Genomic DNA, 20,711 nt, shown 5'->3' with positions numbered 1-20,711 from the left:
AGAGTACAGTGGCACAATTACAGTTCACTGCACCTTTGACTCCAGAATTCAAGCAATCCTTCCGCCTCAGCCTACTTCAGTAGCTGCAACAACAGGCGTATGCCACCATGCTCAGCTAATTTTTTTATTTTTTTGTACAGACAAGGTCTCACTATTTTTCTCTGGCTTATTTCCAATTCTTAGGCTCAAGCAATTCTCCCACCTCAGCCTCACAAAATGCTGGGATTACAAGCTTGAGCCACAGAACCCAGTTTACCAATGTTCCTGAAGATCTGAGAAATAATGCCCTACTAGTAAATTCAGTACACACTAGTCCTAATATATTTTATGAGCATTACCTAACATTCAGTACTTCTGAATACAATTGTCTTATCTGTTTCTATGAGAATCATAAACTTTTTAAAAATCAAAATATGGTTGCCAGAAACATAAATTCTGGCTGGCCATGGTGGCACATGTCTGTAATCCCAGCACTTTGGGAGTCAGAGGCAGGCAGATCACCTGAGGTCTGGAGTTTGAGACCAGCCTGGTCAACATAGTGAAACCCCTGTCTCTACTAAAAATACAAAAAAAAATGAGTTGGGCATGGTGGCAGGCGCCTGTAATCCCAGCTACTCAGGAAGCTGAGGCAGGAGAATCGCTTGAACTTGGAAGGCAGAGGTTGCAGTGAGTCAAGATTGCACCACTGTACTCCAGTCTGGATGACAGAGTGAAACTCTCAAAAAATAAATAAACATAAAAATAGTTGTAAATTCTAATATTAATCTGTTTAAACCTAATACTACACACATATGCATTTAAAAATACACACACACACACACACAAAACATATACATGAGTTCATAGAAGTAATGAGTCTGGGTCTACTGCTGGCAAATAAGTAAGATGTAGGGCTTAAGTATCTTCTTAAATGACTTAAGGCAGACTGTTTCATGTTTATGTATTAAAAAAAAAAAAAGAATCCTTACTTACCAATAAAGTGAATATATGATTTCCAACAGTGGGCTCAGGGTATCTACAACAAACTTTTAAGTGTTATACAGTAAGGGAATCAAGTGTGCTGTTATGCTTGGGACTTCAAAATTTTAACAAAAGTAAAACATAGTATCTAAAAAAATACACTCTGGATTGCAGTAAATACCAAAAATATGACCCCCATATAATGTAACCTTACATTACACACCACTGTGGGCACTGACTACTATCTTTAGCACAACAGAAAGTGTGGCACGAACAATAGCCCAACAGAACAATTTAATTTATCACAAAAGTCAGATTTTTCAATATTCAGTCCATTACAGAAACACTGAGTAATGTTCTCTCTGTTCTGGGCCCACCTGGCCTGTATGACACAGCAAGAGACCAACCACAGAGGAGCAGGACCCCAAGAAGCTTTTTCATTTCCCCTTTCCCATTTTAGTTTTCTTTTTGTATTCCTCTGCTGACTATATTTCATTATCCTTTTGGCTAGATATTTATGTTTAATTCAATTAAACAATGATTCACAACTATAAATCAGACTCTGGGCAAGTATTAGAGGTGTAAACTTTAAAAGAAATTGACCCAAGGCCAGGCATGGTGATTCGCACCTGCAATCCCAGGGCTTTGGGAGGTGGACGTGAGTGGACTGCTTCAAGCCAGCCTGGTCAACATGGCAAAACATGTTTTCTACTGAAAATACAAAAGCTGGGCATAAAGGCACATGCCTGTACTCCCAGCTTCTCGGGAAGCTGAGGCACAAGAATCATTTGGACCCAGGAGGCTGAGGCTGAGGCACAATAATCATTTGAACCCAGGAGGCTGAGGCTGAGGCTGAGGCACAAGAATCATTTGAACCCAGGCCAGAGGCTGCAGTGAGCTAAGATCTCACCACTGCACGCAAGCCTGGGCAACAGAGAAAGACTATCTCTGGAAAAAAAAAAAAAAAAAGGTAATGGACCCAAGAAATTTATAATTCAGTGAAAAAGCAGACAGATGAACAGATGATTATTTTAAAATGTGATCATAATAATGTAGTTACTTTTTATTAAGTGATTACTGAAAGCATTACTTAATACTCATAATAACTCCATGAGGAAGTGCTATAATACTGTCGACATTTTACAGTAAAGCAAACTTGAATGATTTATCTAAGGTCACACATCTAGTAACTGGCAAAACCAGAATTCAAATCTTGATCCATGTAATTCACAAGAAACAATCATCAACCTCTGGTGTTTGAAAAATGCTGTAAGTTTAAGCTGTTAGAGGCAATAATAATTTTTTCTAAAAATAAAAAACAATATAACAAAAGATGGTTTCCATTAGTGCAGAGCAGATAAATGCACTCACAATTCAACTACAATGAGTATTACTAGAAAAGGCAATGGTGATAGTTTTGACTACTTTAGGTTTTAAATTCTTAGTCTTAACTTTTAACAGTGGCTTATAACACAGAATTTAGATTTTGAAATCTTTGCATACTTTTCAAATTCCCCATCTTGTTCTTCAAAACATCCAAAACTATATTTGTCTAATCAAAATTCTCTAAAGCCAATGTTAAAGAAACAAAAATACAATGACAATATAATTTGGTTTCTTACTAGGAATTACAGACTACTTTCAAATAGCATCTCCTTGTTACAAACATGGATATTATAAAATCTAACTACTTAACCCAGGATATCAGAACTTGAAACACTGGGCTACTAAAAGCTACTAAAACTTAACTATTTAAACACAAGATGTAAGAACCCAAAACAATGGGGAAAAAAGTTTTGTCTAATTTGGACACAGTAACATGTTTTCAAATCACGTTTTAATATACATTTGTCTTCAAAACAAAATGTCACTTAGAAAGACACTAGCTGATTCCTTGATTACTTAGAAGAAAAAATTAAATTTTCTTTTTTTTCTTGAGATAGGAGTCTCACTCAATTACCCAGGCTGGAGTGCATTGGTGCTATCTCAGCTCACAGCAACTCCCAAGTTCAAGTGACTTTCTTGCCTTAGCCTCCTAAGTAGCTGGGATTACAGGCATGTGCCAACACGTGTTGTCAATTTTTGTATTTTTAGTACAGATGTGGTTTTGCCATATTGGCCAGGCTGGTCTTGAACTTCCTGACCTCAAGTGATCCAGTTGCCTTGGCCTCCCAAATTGCTGGGATTACAGGCTTGGGCCACTGCACTTGACCTAAAATTTCTTTAAACATAAAATTATACTAATTTTGAACTCTCTAGTGCAATCTTTAATGTTAACACTGGTGTACATTATTTTTATTAAAACTGATTTGTTTTCCCATACAATGAAATAATATTTTATAAATTTTCAAGGTGTCCACAAGATAGTATTCGTATAAAACAGGCTGGGGAGTCAGAAATGTTTTGGCAAATGTTGCAAAGTGCAATAACAGCTGCCCCCCAAAAAAGTGAAGGTATCTCATGTAGACTGAAAGAGAACAGCACTTATTCTATGCAAAGAATACAGCAGGTAGGGGGACAGGACAGTAAGAGAGTACGTTCTTCAATACTGCTGCAGATCAGGCCATAGTGGGAAATGTGACCAACTGGTAAACCAAAACCAGGTTTACTGGAGGACTTTATGCACCAGGCAGAGGGGCTCAAACTTAATTCTGGTAGACTGCAAGTTTCTCGATCTGATTAAAATCAGAATCTGCAGGTATGGAATGAACTTGTATACACAAATAGACTCCAAGGTATCCTACTCCTGGGGATTCTTATCAGAGATCTGATAATTTCTGCTTTTAAAAAGAGCAGTCACTAAGTCAGATCAGTATTTTTGCTAAAGCATCCTGCTGACCTTATAAAAAAGCATATTTGAAGAGATCAAGAAATGACGCAGAGAACTACAGCTTCAGTACATTTAGGTGACAGATAATGAGGCCTTGAATGAGGACAAAGGTAGTACAAATGGGGATAAAGGCTGGAGTTGAGTCATATTTAAGAATAAACCGAGAAGACGGAATGAATGACATGTGAAGCCACCTACAGAATATTCAACTCTGAAAGTTGAAGATCAACACCAATTTGGAAGCCATCAGCAAAATGTTAACTAAAAAACACTTGAGATCATGCAGTGAGCATCTGCAGTGTAAAGAAAATCATGAGCTAAAGACACAGTCCCAGTGAGATTACAATTTAAGGCAGTGGCAAGAAAGAATTCACACAGTAACCCAAGTAGAAAAAGCTGGAGAGGTAAGTAGAAGGGCATGAAAGAAGCTAGGGAGTTAAAGGTTCCAAGTATCCTAGTAAAACCTGATGTAATAACACAAGCCAATGAGCTACAAAAGGGAGAGGTGAGGAAATGAGAAGGATGTCTGTCTTTATAACTCATAGCTTAATTTTTAGCTGGTCACGTTATCTCACTTTTCTTTGCTTCCTCAGAAAATGAATTATAGTTCTGCTGAGGAAAAAAATTGGTTACTGGATTTCCACTGGACTGCATTTTGTCTAAATTAATATCATAAAAATGGTGCTAGTTTTTTGCTTTGCAGTCTTAAAATGCAAGCACATGGCTTGTGCCTCTCCATTCATTTAAATTGTCTCATCTTTCAAAACCAGGTTGTTAAAACTTCATTTACAACTAACCTCAGAAACAAAACAGTTTACCTGATTTCTCTCTCCTAAGGTTTCCAACCAGACACCTTGACAATGGTATCAATCTGTCTTCTTAAAAGAAAGATCCAGTCACTTTACCCTCCTGCCCTAGTCTCTAGTACTCCTTTTCCTACCAAGTAAAATACAAATTGCACAGTCTAGCAACCCAAATCTGCCTAAACTGCTTTGATCTTTACAGTATTATTGCCCCCAATATCTCATGGGCCCCAAATTTAAGAAATACTATTTTATTATTTATTCCCTTATACTTCTTCAACTTTGCTCTAAAAGACAGCTTTTTCTTGAGATGATCCACTTTAATATTTAAGAAAGTATTTTTAAAAAAATTAGAGTGCTCAAAAACAACACCATCTGAAATACCAATAGAATTTACAAAAATATTATTCAGATATTTCTCAATGCATATATACAACTAAAAGAACAGAAAGAAGGACAAATATAAGTTTAAAATTAAAATTGAAATGTTACTTTTAAACAAAAATTTTATAGCAATTTGAACAAGTAAAACAGCTTAATTCCATGGCTGGTCATTCTAACTGTTCTCTTGCATATTTTTTCAACTCCTATGCCCCTGTCTGATTTGATAATACTTGACTGGCAAAACCGCAAACCTAGCTGATATAATTTTATGTCAGCATCTACATCTATGCAGCTAAGTCTAGACAGAAAAAAAAAACAGCATGATGTAGATAGTGTCATCTTTAAATATATAAATATGAACCTTGAGTAGATGCTATTTGCCATATTTTTCTTAAAATTCCAATACTACCTGCCTGTTATCTTATTTCCCACCTTACCGAGAACCCAAAGCAGAAAGGATGATCCACTGCCTGCACCATCTGTCCTACTGCCAACAACTCAACTTTGTATTTCCTTCACATTGCCACAGACAAGCAGTATTCCTTTCCACTTAAAACCAATGCCCCCACATAAGCACTAAATTATACCTTCTCTTTTCTGTTTTTTTGCTTTTTTTTTTTTTCAGTTATCCCCTATACCACCAATTTATCTATCACCCTCTAAAGGAATATTCCCACCAGGAAATAAGCTTTTTCTTTGAAACAACACTAAAACAAACAAAAATTCCATCTTCTCTTGATCTCACTTCTCCTGCAAGCAACTGTTTCGTATCTCCAGTGATTCTCATTGCACATTCTTTCTCTAAACTTATACTTCCATCAAGCTTTTGTCCATGATTTCACTGAATCTGTTCACCAAAGAAATACATGACCAACTCTGAGTCCTCATCTGACTTGCCTAAGTTGCCGCATTTGATGCAAACTGTCACTGTCCTCTCTACTGAACTAAGATCAATACATGCATTTCCTTTTTGAAGTCTATGATACAACTCAAACTGAGGTCTATGACAAAATGTCATCCTTCCAGCAAGGCATCCCTGACCATCTCTGAAACTCACAATCCTTTTGATTAAGCTCTTTTACTTTCCCAAGACACATTATAATACACATTTAAATAATTTTACGTATATACAGTCATACTAGAAGTCCATCACGATGAGGGAAAGGAATCTCTATTTTGTGCACTAATGTATTCCAAGACTTGACAATACTGTCTAGCCTTAGTAAATATCTAACATTCAGTTTGTTATATATATGAAAGAAGATCAATTAAATGTCTATTAATTCAAAACAGAAGATTTTAAAATACTCTTCTAAGAAAAATATGGGCTGGGAGAGGTGCCTCAAGCCTGTAATCCCAGCACTTTGGGAGGCTGAGGCGGGTGGATCACGAGGTCAGGAGATCAAGACCATCCTGGCTAACACGGTGAAACCCCGTTGCTATTAAAAATACAAAACAGCTAGGTGTGGTGGCGGGCGCCTGTAGTCCCAGCTACTCGGGAGGCTGAGGCAGGAGAATGGCGTGAACCCAGGAGGCAGAGTTTGCAGCAGCTGAGATGGCACCACTGCACTCCAGCCTGGGCAACAGAGCGAGACTCCCTCTCAAAAAAAAAGAAAAATATGATAAAAATAATAGGTAGGAACCATACTGTAAAGATATTATCTACTGTCACCTGCTGTAAAAGGTGAAAACATGAATATATTTGCACATCGTGACATGGCAAATATTTTAGTTAATATTTTGTAGACATTTACCATATTACATAACCTTAATTTGCACGTTAACTCCAATTTTACATTAATTCAAAAATCACTACTCATTATTTTATCAGTTCTCCACTCTTGAGTCTTTTTCTACTAATTCATCTTTTGGTTTATGGTATCAAGTAGCAACTCTATCACACATGGGTGCTAAAATTTCTGAAATCCTGGATGTTTTAAAATGTCTAACTGTGATTTTGACTTGAATAAGCTGTGTATAAAATTCTTATGCTATACTTTCCTCAGAAACTTTAAGCTTTGTTGCACTGTGTATAGCATTGAGTATTTTGAGGTGGATGACTATATAATTCTTGATCCTTAAGTTCACTAATATAATGATGATTATTATTAGTTTTCGCTGGGTACAGTGGCTCACGCTTGTCATCCCAGCATTTTAGGAGGCTGAGGCAGGCAGATCACCTGAGGTCAGGAGTTCAAGACCAGCCTGAGCAACCAGGTGAAACCCCATTTCTACTGAAAATACAAAAATTAGCCAGGCATGGTGGCAGGTGCCTGTAATCCCAGCTACTTGCGAGGCTCAGACGGGATAATTGCTCGAACCCAGGAGGCAGAGGTTGCCGTGAGCTGAGATTGTGACACTGTACTCCAGCCTGGGTGACAGAGCAAGACTCTGCCTCAAAAAAAAAGTTTTATTAGTCTCTCAATTTCTTAGAAGAAAATGAACTGCCTTAAAAGATTACAATTTTTCTTTTTTGGCACTAAGAGGAAATTCACATATGAGTTACTGTGGCATAGTAGGTAAAGCATACAATCCAGTGGGTTTTCAGAGAGCTGTGAAAATTCACAGAGCTGTGCAAGCATCATCACTAATTGCAGATAATTTCTATCACCCTCACAAGAAATCGCTGTACCATTTAGCTACTACTCCCTATTCCACACAACACTATCCATGAACACTAGGCAACAATATACTTTTTGACTTTACATATATACCTATTCTAGATACTGCACACACTTCTTGCATTTTAACACAATGTTTTTGAAGTTCATCCATGCTATGGCATTCATCAGTGCTTCATTACTTTTTATGATCAAATAATATTTCATTAGATACACCATATTTTATCAATTCATCAACTGATAGATATTAAAGTTATTGCTGCTCTTTGGCTACTATGACTAATGATGCTATGAACATTTGTATAATATGTAACCTGTTTTCTGGGAATATGTTTTCAGTTCTCTTGGGTATATCCGGAAAGGAGCTGCTAGGTCATATGGTAGTCCTACGTAAATTTAACTTTTCCAGGAACTGCCAAACTTTGTCACAGTGGCTGCAAAACATCAGCAATTTATGCTTATTCCAAATACTTGTTTTCCTTTCCTTTAATACCCATCCATAGCAGATATAGGGTGGTATCTCATTCAGGGATTCCTTTTATAGTTTTAGCTGTCTTATTTAGACAGGCGACAGCTCTCTACGATCATAGATAGCTGTCTATGATCATAGAGATAATCATATAGCTCTCTATGATCTTACAGAGCTATCAATGATCTGTTTTGAGTCATTTTTGTATACACTTTGAAGTAGGGACACAATTTCAATCTTCTGCATGCAAACATCTAGCTACTCCACTACCATCTGCCGAAAAAACTATTTGTTGTTATACTGAACTGTCTTGGCACCTATGTGAAAAATCAGCTGGGTGACAGAGCCAGACTCCATCTTAAAAAAAAAAAAAAAAAAAAAGGAAAGAAAAATCAATGGGCCCTACAGACATGTGGTTTTATTTTGTACTCTGCATTCTGTTCCACTGATCTATACATCTCTTCTTATGGCAATATTACACAATCTGGATTACTGCTGCTGTTCTGATTATCTGTAAATATTTTAATTTCACCTTCATTTTTAAAGTATAGTTTTGTTGAATTTCAAGTTCTTGACTGATATCATGCCACTGCCTTCTATCCTCCATGTTTTGTAATGAGAAAATCGCTATTATTCTTTTTCAGAGAGGATAACTTGAGCTGGGCGCGGTGGCTCATGTCTGTAATCCCAGCATTTTGGGAGGCCAAGGCAGCAGATCTCGAGGTCAGGAGATCAAGACCATCCTGGCTAACACAGTGAAACCCCCTCTCTACTAAAAATATAAAAAATTAGCCAGGCATTGTGGCACACGCCAGTAGTCCCAGCTACTCAGGCGGCTGAGGCAGGAGAACTGCTTGAACTAGGGAGGCGGAGGTTGCAGTGAGCCGAAGTCGTACCACTGCATTACAGCCCAGGCAACAGAGAAAGACTCCATCTCAAAAAAGAAGAAAAAAAAAAGGATGGATGAAATGGAAGGAAAGGAAGGAGGGAATGAGGGAGGGAGCGAGGGAAGGAGGACTTGTATGTGAGAAGTGAGTTCTACCTTACTGCTTTAAAAAAATGTCTTTTGACAACATAAATGTCTTGTGTCTAGAAATGGATCCCTTGTAATTCACGCAACTTCTTACAAGTGAAGATTACAGTTTTTCATCAAGTTTGTGAAGTTTTCAGCTATTATTAAACTATTCTTTAAGCCAATTTCTTTCTTCCCTCCCACTTGTGGTACAGTATATGTTGGTATGCTTACTTCATGGCATCCCATAGATTATATATGGCCATATTCATTTTTCTTCATTATTTTTTATTTCTCCTCAGACTAGATGATCTTAATTGAAGTTCCTGTAAGTGTTCTGATTCTTTCTTCTGCCTGTTTAAACCTACTTTTGAGTTCCTCTGGTGAAATCTTCATTTCAACCCCAGAGACTCTATTTACTTTTTAAATTCTGATTATTGATATTCTCCATTTAATGAGACATCATTATCCTACTTTCCTTTATTTCTTTACACATGACTTCCTAATTAGCCCTTTGAACAATGTAATAAAACTGATTCATAAGCTACTCTAGTAAGTACTGTGTCTGGACTTCCTTGGAATGAATTTCTGTGGGCTGTACTTTTTCTTGCGCATAGGCTGTGCTTTTTTTGGTTTTGTGCCTGTCTCATTTTTTGTTGCTGTTGAAAACTGAACATTTAAAATAATACTATTTGGCAACTGTGAAAATCAGATTCTTTGTTTCCCTAATGTGTGTTGTTATGACTGGTTACTATTGCTTAGCAAACAACAGTACTGTGATTTTTCTAAACTAATCCTTTAAAGTGTATTTTTTCACATGTAGCAATTTAAAAGTCTAATTATATCTAGCTATATAAAATACATATTCAGCTTATGACTTGACAGATGTGTAGAACCAGCAGTTTTTGGCTCTTACACGCATGTTGAAACATTCATGCAGGCTGTTTATAGTTCTATACTGGGTTTTATTTGGGCAGCCCTTGAAGATTACCCAAAGTGTGAGTCTAAGGCCTTGCCAAGCTTTTCCTTACCAGGGCCACAGACCTGGCATTATCACATTCAAGATAATCAGGAATACGTCCCAGCTTTTCAAAGCCCTCTGGACTTTTCATTCCACTACTGGACTTTTCATTCCTTTTAAGTTTTAGTATATCTACTGCTTGCCCTAACTGTATCAACTGCCTCAAAAACCAGTGATGTTCAACAGTTGTCTCTAAAATTTTCAAGCAACAACCCAAAGGAGAAGGCTCATACTACAGAAGTTCAGAGTCTAAGTCAATTAAAATAGTCTAAGTGTAGTATTGGGTGCAGTGGCTTACATCTGTAATTCCAGCACTTTGGGAGGCCAAGGTGGGTGGATCACTTCAGGCTGGAAGTTAGAGACCAGACAAATCAACATGGAGAAACCCCATTTCTACCAAAAAAAAAAAAAAAAAAAAAATTAGCCGGGGTGTGGTGGCACAGCACATGTAGTCCCAGCTACTCAGGAGGCTGAGGCACAAGAATTGCTTGAACCCAGGAGTTGGAGGCTAAGATGAGCTGAGATCACAGCACTGGGGTCCAGCCTGGGTAAAAGGGCAAGACTCTGTCTCAAAAAAAAAAAAATGGGTGGGTCTTGCAGGTCACCACCACCAAGTCAAATAATATCAGTTCTCTGAAAATGGGCCTTTCTTCCTCCTCCAGTAGCTGCCAAACTGCTGTTTAAAAGAAAAAAAAATTTTTTTTGACTCAGGGTGTTGCTCTGTAACCTAGGTTGAAGTGCAGTGGCTTAATCATAACTCACTGCAATCTTGATCTCCTGAGTTAAAAGGATCCTCCACCATGCTCAGGTAATTTTTTAGTTTTTCTGTAGAGAGAGGGTCTCACTATGTTGACTAGGATGGTCTCAAACTCCTGGCCCCAAATGATCCTCCTGGCCAATCCTCTCAAAGCACTAGGATTATAGGCATGAACTGCTATATCTTCCCTGACTGCTCCTTTTTTTTATATGTCAGATGCCAGTTTTTAAGGCCAACATACAGCTTGGGAGAAGTGGATGTAAACACAGCAAATTAAAAGGGCACAGTCTTGCCAATATCCAGTACTCACTCTATTGCTACAATCATTTAGTTTTCAGAGAGCTGAAAAATGTTACTCTGATAATTTTTTTAAACCATTGTTCTCATTATTTTCAGAAAAGAGAAGTTTTTCAGTGTTCTTTACTCTGCCATTTTCATTGCTGTACTCAAATCATTCCTAATTTCAGGAAAGCTTTCTTCCATAACTTTCTGTCATATTAATTGTTTTCTTCTTTTCTGTATGTAAGTTTTGCCTTCTGTTTCTCATGTCTGCTAATCTTGTCCATAATCATTTTTATGTCTGTTTTTTCACCATTTCATTTTGGCAATTTTCTAAAGCCCAGTCAGAAGGTCTCCAGTCATATTAACACTAATCCACATTTATTTTATTGCCGCTTTTATAGTCTCTTTTACGGGTAACGTTATTTCTCCGTTCAGCTTCTTTCCTAAATTCCAACAGTTTGATTTCTATCTCCTTTGATTAGCTTATCTCCTTTTGAAACACTGCACATGTGCTTTAAGATTTTCTTAATGTATTTTAGAGTTTCTACATAAAAATCATTAGTTTTAGTCTTATGAAAACACACCTGTTTCAGCAATGTATCAAAACTTAAAACAACCTATCTCCCTAAAATATCTTTATTCACTTTTCAGAAATCATCCCTTGTAGATACACACTTTTAAAATTCTTGCATTTGGTATCATTTTGCCAAATGGTTTTACAAAACAAAACAAAATTAATAGATAGCTTAAAATATATGTATATACACTTACTAATTATATATGTAATATATATCCAAAATATATGTATTTTTAGGTATATATATCTAATGAGTTACAGAAGGATAAGCAAAATTAATATATGTAATGTGTATAAATATACAAAAAATATAAAATAAATACAATAAACAACTATTTTACCAGTCCTACTCTGCTCTAGTAGCCACTAGAATCATTAAACAAATCATCAAACTGTATTGATCCATAGGCTTTCAGATTTAGATATGAGGATTGGGTTTCATTTATTCATTTATTCACTGAACATTTTTACTGAATGTTCACTATGACCAAAGTCATAATTTATTAGAAACACTACGTGGATTGCCAAAACAACTAAACTAGATGCCCTTTGGATGAGACATGATATGCACAAACGTTCAGCTATAAAGTTCATGTAAGTGTTCACTCCACAAATATTTTATACCAAATATGCACAGGTTTGAGGGGGACCTGTATTTGAGGATGATGTAATCAACTTAAAAGTCAATGGTAACATCTATACAGTAAAGACTATATAAAGAGGTTATGTTGATCTCCATAGCATTTAGGGTGTAACAGTGAGCACTTTTGTGCAGATATACTACTGTGCTAACATAGAGGACTCTGATCATTTTAAATGAGATTTTCAGAGGAGAAAAAACCTGCCACTAAAGACATAAAAATTAATAAGCTCTTAAATCTAATAACATACTTTTAAATGTAAAGTGTACTTAAAGACTGTTTTACAACCTTCAATCTATGTATTAAATATATTAAAGAATTTAAAAGATATTACCATCTCTCATATTATGGAAAACATTAAAGCTTACTGTCAATGACAGCATCTCAGTATTCACTATATTAATATAAAATCAGACCACACTTCCTCTATACACTTTATGAAAAACCTGTCAACCCTAAGCCCTATAGAGTTTTTATTTATTTATTTATTTATTTATTTTTTTTTTTTTTTTGAGATGGAGTCTTGCTCTGTGCCCCAGGCTGGAGTGCAGTGGTGCGATCTCGGCTCACTGCAAGCTCCGCCTCCCGGGTTCACGCCATTCTCCTGCCTCAGCCTCCCGAGTAGCTGGGACTACAGGCACCCGCCACCTCGCCCGGCTAATTTTTTGTATTTTTTTAGTAGAGACGGGGTTTCACCGTGTTAGCCAGGATGGTCTCGATCTCCTGACCTCGTGATCCGCCCGTCTCGGCCTCCCAAAGTGCTGGGATTACAGGCTTGAGCCACCGCGCCCGGCCTAGAGTTTTAATTTAAAATGCTGCATTAGGAGATATTTTTTCTGGAGGAAGTAAGAGCTAGCAAAAAAAAAAAAAAAAAAAAAATTGAAATAGCTAGATAAATTTGGCATATAAAAATATTTATTATGACATTTTCAAAGAGCTAAACACCCCTTACTCCCCCTTTTCCTGGCACACCAGGTTATAAAGGTTATGAAGGTCAAAACTGTAAATTATTAATCTTAAATATTTAAACACTTCATAGAATAAGTTTTTACACACAGAATAAATGTTTATTAAATCAGTTGAATGAGGCTCTTTAAAATCATTAAGCAGGTTCAGAGGGAGGTAGAAAATTATCATTATTAGAAAACTAGGCCATAATGGTATACTTGATCATATAAGAGGTAAATGCCTACTCTCCCTGTGCCCATGCAAATGCCTGCACAAATCTTTTGCTGTGCTACGCTCAAAGACACAGGACAAAGAGTGTAGGTGGTATTTAATATTAATGGGAATGCTCTAAACTAAATCTACACTATAAAACTTCTTTTCAAAGACCATAGTAATGAACTGATCAATTAGGATAACTATTTAAATCAGCAGATAAATGACACAATGATTCTATAAGTCGTAACCATATTAATGTAGAAAATATACCTAGATATTGAAGTTAAAAATATTAGAGAAACATAGTCAGAGATTCTAGCAACAGAATGACTATAGCAGCTGCTGCATAAGCAAAAGTATGTCCAACCATGTTCTGGTTGACAAAGTTATAAACACAATCAAGAAAGCCAGCATCCCATGAGGATCAGTGAGCAGAACATAAAACTAGTATGATGTAAAATTTGAAATCAATTTGAAACCTAAATAAATTAGTTGTTGATGGCCTTGGTGCAACCACTGTATTTCAGGGCATTCACCAGATTTAACTCCAAAGCCACTAATGAATTAAACACCAACAACAAAATCATGACTTTAAAGAGAAAAGGGACACTACGGTAGAAAAAAGGGAGAAAGTGAAACGACTACATAATAAAAAGACTTAAAAAAACTGACTACAAGTCTCAGGGATAAATCTGAAGGTAACAGACCAATCATACTTTGTATGATTTCATAAGGCTCAATTCTGTTATTTTCATTCCTTATTTTTCTCATCTTTCTATTCTACGCTAATATAGAAATAACTCTATTCTGTACCATGTCACTTAATTATGATTTATCTTCTAGGATGCAAACTAAGCAACAATGCATGTAGATTTATGATTTGTACTTTAATTTTACAGAAGTTAAAGTCAATAAAATTTCACCATTATTTATGTTATAAAATACGTTTCAAAAACATTGCTTAAAATCACTGTACCACATGACTTACACGAAATCATTAGGTAGTCCTCACAGTTGGCTTTGTCATTATCTTGCTGGTCCACTGAGATCCCGCTGGCATCTATGATTGCTTCAGGGGCACAGTCTGCTACCAACACTTCTTCTGAAACTACGTCACTGGTCAGAGGATCAGTAATGATTTCTGCTTCCACTACACTATCATGGACCACATGTTCAACATGTCCAATGTCACACACATGCATGGATTCACTCGTTAAAACATGTTCTGGCATAGACATTGAGGCTGAAGTAATGTCAGAAGCTAAAACATCATCTGGGACTGTGCAGTGTGGTAAAGAAACTTCTTCAGTTACATCTGAGTCCAGCACTTGCTCAGGAATGATGACATTTTCAGATACATCTGCCTCTTCTAAGATATCTGAGCACTGAACATCCTCCTCTATGACAACATCTTCAATAACATCTTGGATTACAACTGAGTCTGGGTCATCAGGAACAAAGTTATGCACAGTTATGTCTGAATCCACAATATTAGAAACAAAAACTGCTTCTTGTACTTCCACAACAATCTGATCACCATCCATGTGTGTAGCATCAGCTCCTTAAAAAATAAAAATTAAAATGACAAATCTCAGGTAAGTATACATGACTAAATACAGTTTTTATTTTATTTCTACTGGGAAAACAGACTATGTCCTTGGTGTTCCTCAAACATTGAGACAATAGAGAATGAATCTATTTTTGATTCATTTAACAAACAGAAATTTTTAACATGAAAACTTACTTTACTCAACCCTAATCAACTAACAAGAAATAAAAGAAAAATAAAAAACCTTTGGGGCAATTACAGAAGAAAACCATTCATGAAATACTTTTAAAACATCAACATAAAAAATTTCCCATCTCACTGAAATAAAATCTTAAGAGATTTTTATATGTTAGGCAACAAATTCAGAAAACAAATATACCATTTATTCGCTACATGTTTCATTCATTTCTCTTCCTTTTTTCACCGTCTCCTTTCTCAACACACTACTTTTCTTTTATTCATTATACCTACATATTTCTTTTTTACCCTTCCTTCTTTCTCTTTCGGCCTTTATAATCTTCCCACTTTGTCCTGGTGCAATATCCCATCAATATCCACTATAACTGCGCTAATTAGAAAGTCATTCTTTGAATCTAAGACAAAAGAATCAGGGTAGAAATTAAGAGGACTAAAGAGACGAAAGACATTAGGTTGAGAGGTTTCTATGGATAGATAAAATGAATAAAAATGCAGCTGGGCTAGGTGGTGAAGGGTGGGGGTGGTTAGCGTAGGGCCTGCCCTAATTTTGCCAGGATATTCCACCTCCATCTCTCCTCCTCCTGTTCCCACTAACCCCAAATCCCAAGGTAGTTCCTTGGGAATATATATATAAAAGCATTTTTCTAGTGCTGGGTGCAGTTAAGCAATGAAGGCAGAAGGGAGAGCCAGTTAAAGCCCACTGAGATCAAATGACTGAACCAAGATCACACAACTTGCACAGCACATGATGCTCGGTAAATATTATTCTAAATGAACACCACAAATATGAAGAGAATTCATATATCTTTAACACAAATATAACCTAATATGAAACAAATCAGGCATTATGGCTACTAGTGCATAGAGAAAAGCAAACATGGATGACATATGAAAAGCTATTCACATATCACAAGCAGTTAAGATTTCTTTTTTTCCTTCTCCACTCCCACTACCTCACTGGATTATCCTTAAAAAAAAAGAAAAAGGAAAAAAAAGCTATTTATCTGATTAGTATTTCTGATTGTAACTCAGAGGAAGCTGAGTCCAAGCAGGTACACAACTCAATGATTGTGTACCTGTGGCAAAGTCCTCAAACACACAGCTTCTTCAACAAAAGTGATCAACGAGGGCAAAGCAACAACAGATGTTGCAGGAGTCTTTCAAGTAGTTAATACCCACTTAAATTACACGTTGAAAGAATGTTTGCTTTTATTTCTATACATCTTCTACAAAATGATTTCTACTCATTTGTCTTCTATGTTCATAATAGCAATAGAACAGTGTAATCCCCATTGCACAGACATAAATTTGACAGCACTTAGTGGCAACAGCACTGGTGATAATGGTCTAAATCAGAGGGCAAAGTTTAGATACTTATTAGTTTTGTAACCTTGGACCAAGTCATCTAGCCTCTGAGTTCAGTTTCCTCAAGAGTAAAATGAGGTCAGTAGTAACTGTCATGCACACCTCACAGGACTATCATGATAAATGGGAATGCATGGTACGGGTCCTGAAAAAATGTAATCAGGGAGATGTTTCATTATTGTTATGCATATGAAAATGGAAGCTTGGGTAGATTACATGACTTCCTCAAATTTAAAGAAAACACCATTTCAAGTGTTATCAAGGCGAAAATGCAACAGCCCTTCAATCTACCATTTAGCCCATGACTTAGGCATGATTGTGGCAAGAGTACACTAAAAAAAGTACTGAGTTTTTTCGCAAAGAACTTAGTCTCTCTCTTTCAAAGAAAAAATTTGAAAGGGTGGTGCAGACTGGTGTTAAAAACCTGGCCACAAGCAATCCCTCTTGCTGTGACCTCCCAAAATAATTATACTTCACTATGTTCCAGAGAAGGAAAGAATTATAGGTTTGCATTTACCATTAACAACCTGAAAGCACCTAACAGTGAGTCAAAAGAATATCCTAAATTGCTTAACAAATACATGCACACACACAAAATTTAGAAGGTATATTTAAAACTCCTTATGTTTCTCGGTAAAGTTAATTACTATTGCTAATATATGGCAATATTCATTTAAAATTCAGTTAATAAAATCATTAAAATTTTAATTTACAAGTGTATGAAACAGAAAAATAAAATCTAGTCTAATTATAGTATTACGTATTTAGAACCCTGAGCAATCTGAAATTGAGAATACTTTTTTCCCCCTCTTGTTTAAGTGTAATTTTTTTTGCAGTTCTGGAAATGAGGTAAGGATGCATCTGCCTGATATAGAGGCTCCTTTTGTGAATATGTGAAAAGGTTACAAAAGTTAGGACAGGATCAATTCCAGAGGACCTGGGATTTATAGTTTATTTCCTGGGCAATGGAAAGGAATAATCCACGTTTTTTAGGGTTGAATATTCTACTACTGTGGTAGATGAAGGAAAGAAACCAAGAGTGAGAAAACAGTCTTAATACTATCAATGAAGAATGAGGTAATAGGGCCTAAAAAGCAGTGTCATAAGAAGACTTCTCTCAGCATCCCAGACAATCTACATCCCACTGTATCCCCCACCAACCAAATCCCCAAGATGTTTATTCTCTGATCACTGGAACTTACAATATATTATGTTATGACTTATACCACATGGGCAGTGCAGGTAAAATTAAGGTCATGAACTTTAAAAATAATTTGTTGAGACCAATCTGCTTAGATAAAGCAGAGAGCTTTTTATGTCTGGAGTTGGGGAGCTGAAGCAGAATGATAAATTGGAGAGATTTTACATATGAGAGGGATCGAATTAGCCACGCCTACAGTGGCCACATGGAAAGCATGAGAAACAACATGGAGTTTGTCATAAGAAGCAAAGATTAGCCTCTTAGCTCACAACCAGTACAGCAATGGGGACTCCAGTCCTATAGCTGCATGAACTGCCTTCAACCAAGGACCTGAATAAACTGAAATTGGATGCATCTAAAGAACAATGAAACTGGATTCACCAGAAAGGAATAAAACTCTGGCAACACCTTATGAAACTAGCCACGCCATGACAGAATTCTGACCTACGGAAACTGAGACAATAAAATTTGTTTTGAACTGCTTGAGTTTGTGGTAATTTTCTTTGCATTAACAAAAATAATTTCAGATTTTGGTGCCAAGAAGTGGAGAACTGCTTATACAAACACCTAAAAACATAAAGTGACTTTGTAGTTATGGATAGGTGATACCTAAAAATGTAAAGTGGCTTTGCTGTTGGATAGGTGCAGACTGTAAAATTTCTTACAAGAATGAAGAGAAATTCTAGCTCTTAGGGAAATGAAAAAAAAAAAATTTAAAGAATGAAAAGCTTAGATTCTGTTGAGTAGAAAAAAAAAACTAAATTTCCTTTAAAAAACCAATACTAAAAATATGAATGTTAAAAATAACAGGCTGGGCACAGTGGCTCATGTCTGTAATCACAACACTTTGGGAGGCTGAGGTGGGAGGATGGCCTGAGCTCAGGAATTCAACATCAGCCTAAGCAGCACAGCAAAACCTCATTTCTACTAAAAAAATTCCTGGCCAGGAGCGGTGGCTCAAGCCTGTAATCCCAGCACTTTGGGAGGCCGAGGTAGGTAGATCACGAGGTCAGGAGACCGAGACCAGCCTGGCTAACACGGTGAAACCCCATCTCTACTAAAAACACACAAAAAAATTAGCCAGGTGTGGTGGCGGGCGCCTGTAATCCCAGCTACTCGGGAGGCTGAGGCAGGAGAATGTTGTGAACCCGGGAGGCGGAGCTTGCAGTGAGACAAGATCGTGCCACTGCACTCCAGCCTGCGGGACACAGCAAGACTCTGTCTCCAAAAAAAAAAAAAAAAAAAAAAAAAAAAAAATTCCCCAGGCATTGTGGTGCCTGCCTGTAGTTCCAGCTACTCAGGAGGCTGAGGTGGGTGGATCACTTGAGCCCAGGAGGTTGAGGCTGCAGTGAGGAGCCATCATCATGTCACTGCCCTTCAGCCCTGGTGACACAGTGAGACCCTATCTCAAAACCAACAACAACAAAAAGTAACAAACTCTGCCAGTGAGAATCCAGAGGGAGAAAAGATCAAGGCAGAGAAATCCTACATGGACTCAGAGAATACCTAAGTCATGTATGACTGCTAGTAGAAATCTAGAGTTTTGTAACACTGCTTGTAAGGGCTTAAAAGTGAGTTTCCAACAGAAGGAAGGAAGAGCTCTGTTACATAAAAAGACAGACTACTTAGCAAAATTGTCTCCCTGGGTTATGTGGAAAGCACAACTTGATAGACCACTTAGCAAAATTGTCTCCCTGGGTTATATGGAAAGCACAACTTGTAAAAATGAACTCTTCAATTCAGAAGATTTTAGGAAAGTGTTGGAGATGTGGTCTCATTTCTTCTTACTGCTCAGAGTAAAATTCAGTGTGAAAAATGAATAGTTGGAAGATTAAGCAAAGAGATAGTAAAACACGACAAATGAGAAGTTTTCTGTCCATCTGGGGGGTGAAAGGGGAGGTTAAATTAAAGAGACTCCTTGTCAGAGCAAAGCCTCATCTTTATTTACAGCCACTTCCCATCACAGGCATCACTGCCTGAACTCTCGCCTCCTGTCAGGTCAGTAGCAACATTACATTCTCATAGGAATGCGAACCGTACTGTAAAGTGCACATGTGAGGGATCTAGGTTGCATGTTCCTTGTAAGAATCTAATGCCTGATGATCTGTAACTGTCTCCCATCACCCTCAGATGGGATGGTATGGTTGCAGGAAAACAAGCTCAGGGCTCCCACTGATTCTAAATTATGGTGAACAGTATAATTGTTTCATTATATATTACATGTAATAATAATACAGATGAAGTGCAGAATAAATGTAATGTGCTTGATTCATCTAGTAACTATCCCCAAACCCCCCTATTCCCAGGTCCCTGGAAAAACTGTCTTCCACAAAACCAGTCCCTGGTGCCCAAAAGAGTGAGGACTGCTGATTTGAGAGAGAGAAAAAAACAGTATGGGATTCTCAACTATTCCATGAAACAGAAAGAACAAAAGGTTCCTTCAGGCACCTGATCATTACACAAGGAAAGTAAAATGTAAGGAAAAAGGAAAGAAAGGGAAAGGCCAAGGTAAAAGAAAAAGAAAGAGGGAAGGAAAAGAAAAGGCAAGGAGTGAGGTAATAAGGTAAGGTAAGGCAAGGTAAAAAGAAAAAGGAAAGGAAGTGGAGGGAAAGGAAAGGGAAAGGGAAAGGGAAAGATCAAAAACCAGAGAATTAAGTCTTTTTCAAGCAAGTAAAAGTGTGACCTACAAATACTCAGCACTTCTAAGAAATCTAACGATATTGGACTTCAACCATTTTAGCAGAAGTCAAAAACAGACATAAGATAATCTCAGAAAAAATTATATGAGCCTCTTGTCTACTACAATAAATCCCCAAGACACACACAAATTGTTTTTTCAAAAGAAGCACTGCTAGCTTAAACTGAAAGGGACACAGA

At 37.0% G+C, this 20,711-nt stretch overlaps 1 protein-coding gene and 1 long non-coding RNA gene across 5 annotated transcripts in view; one reads left to right on the top strand and one right to left on the bottom strand.

Annotated features, from left to right (window-relative positions):
* Positions 1–9,629, top strand: part of LOC114672378 (uncharacterized) — a 36,620-nt gene extending 26,991 nt beyond the window's left edge. Inside the window, exon 4 of the long non-coding RNA XR_013413284.1 lies at positions 8,712–9,629. This is a non-coding gene — a long non-coding RNA (uncharacterized LOC114672378). The remainder of the gene's footprint in view (positions 1–8,711) is intronic.
* Positions 1–20,711, bottom strand: part of ZFY (zinc finger protein Y-linked) — a 48,475-nt gene that overhangs the window by 7,192 nt on the left and 20,572 nt on the right. For all 4 annotated transcript variants that reach the window (XM_077989722.1, XM_015128596.3, XM_015128595.3 and 1 more), the window contains 1 exon segment: positions 14,510–15,082. In XM_077989722.1, coding sequence (XP_077845848.1) covers positions 14,510–15,082 — 573 coding nt within the window.

This window comes from Macaca mulatta, chromosome Y (assembly GCF_049350105.2).
Source record: "Macaca mulatta isolate MMU2019108-1 chromosome Y, T2T-MMU8v2.0, whole genome shotgun sequence".
In the NCBI taxonomy this organism is placed as follows: Eukaryota; Metazoa; Chordata; class Mammalia; order Primates; family Cercopithecidae; genus Macaca; species Macaca mulatta.
This window is presented reverse-complemented; position numbering and strand designations above follow the sequence as displayed.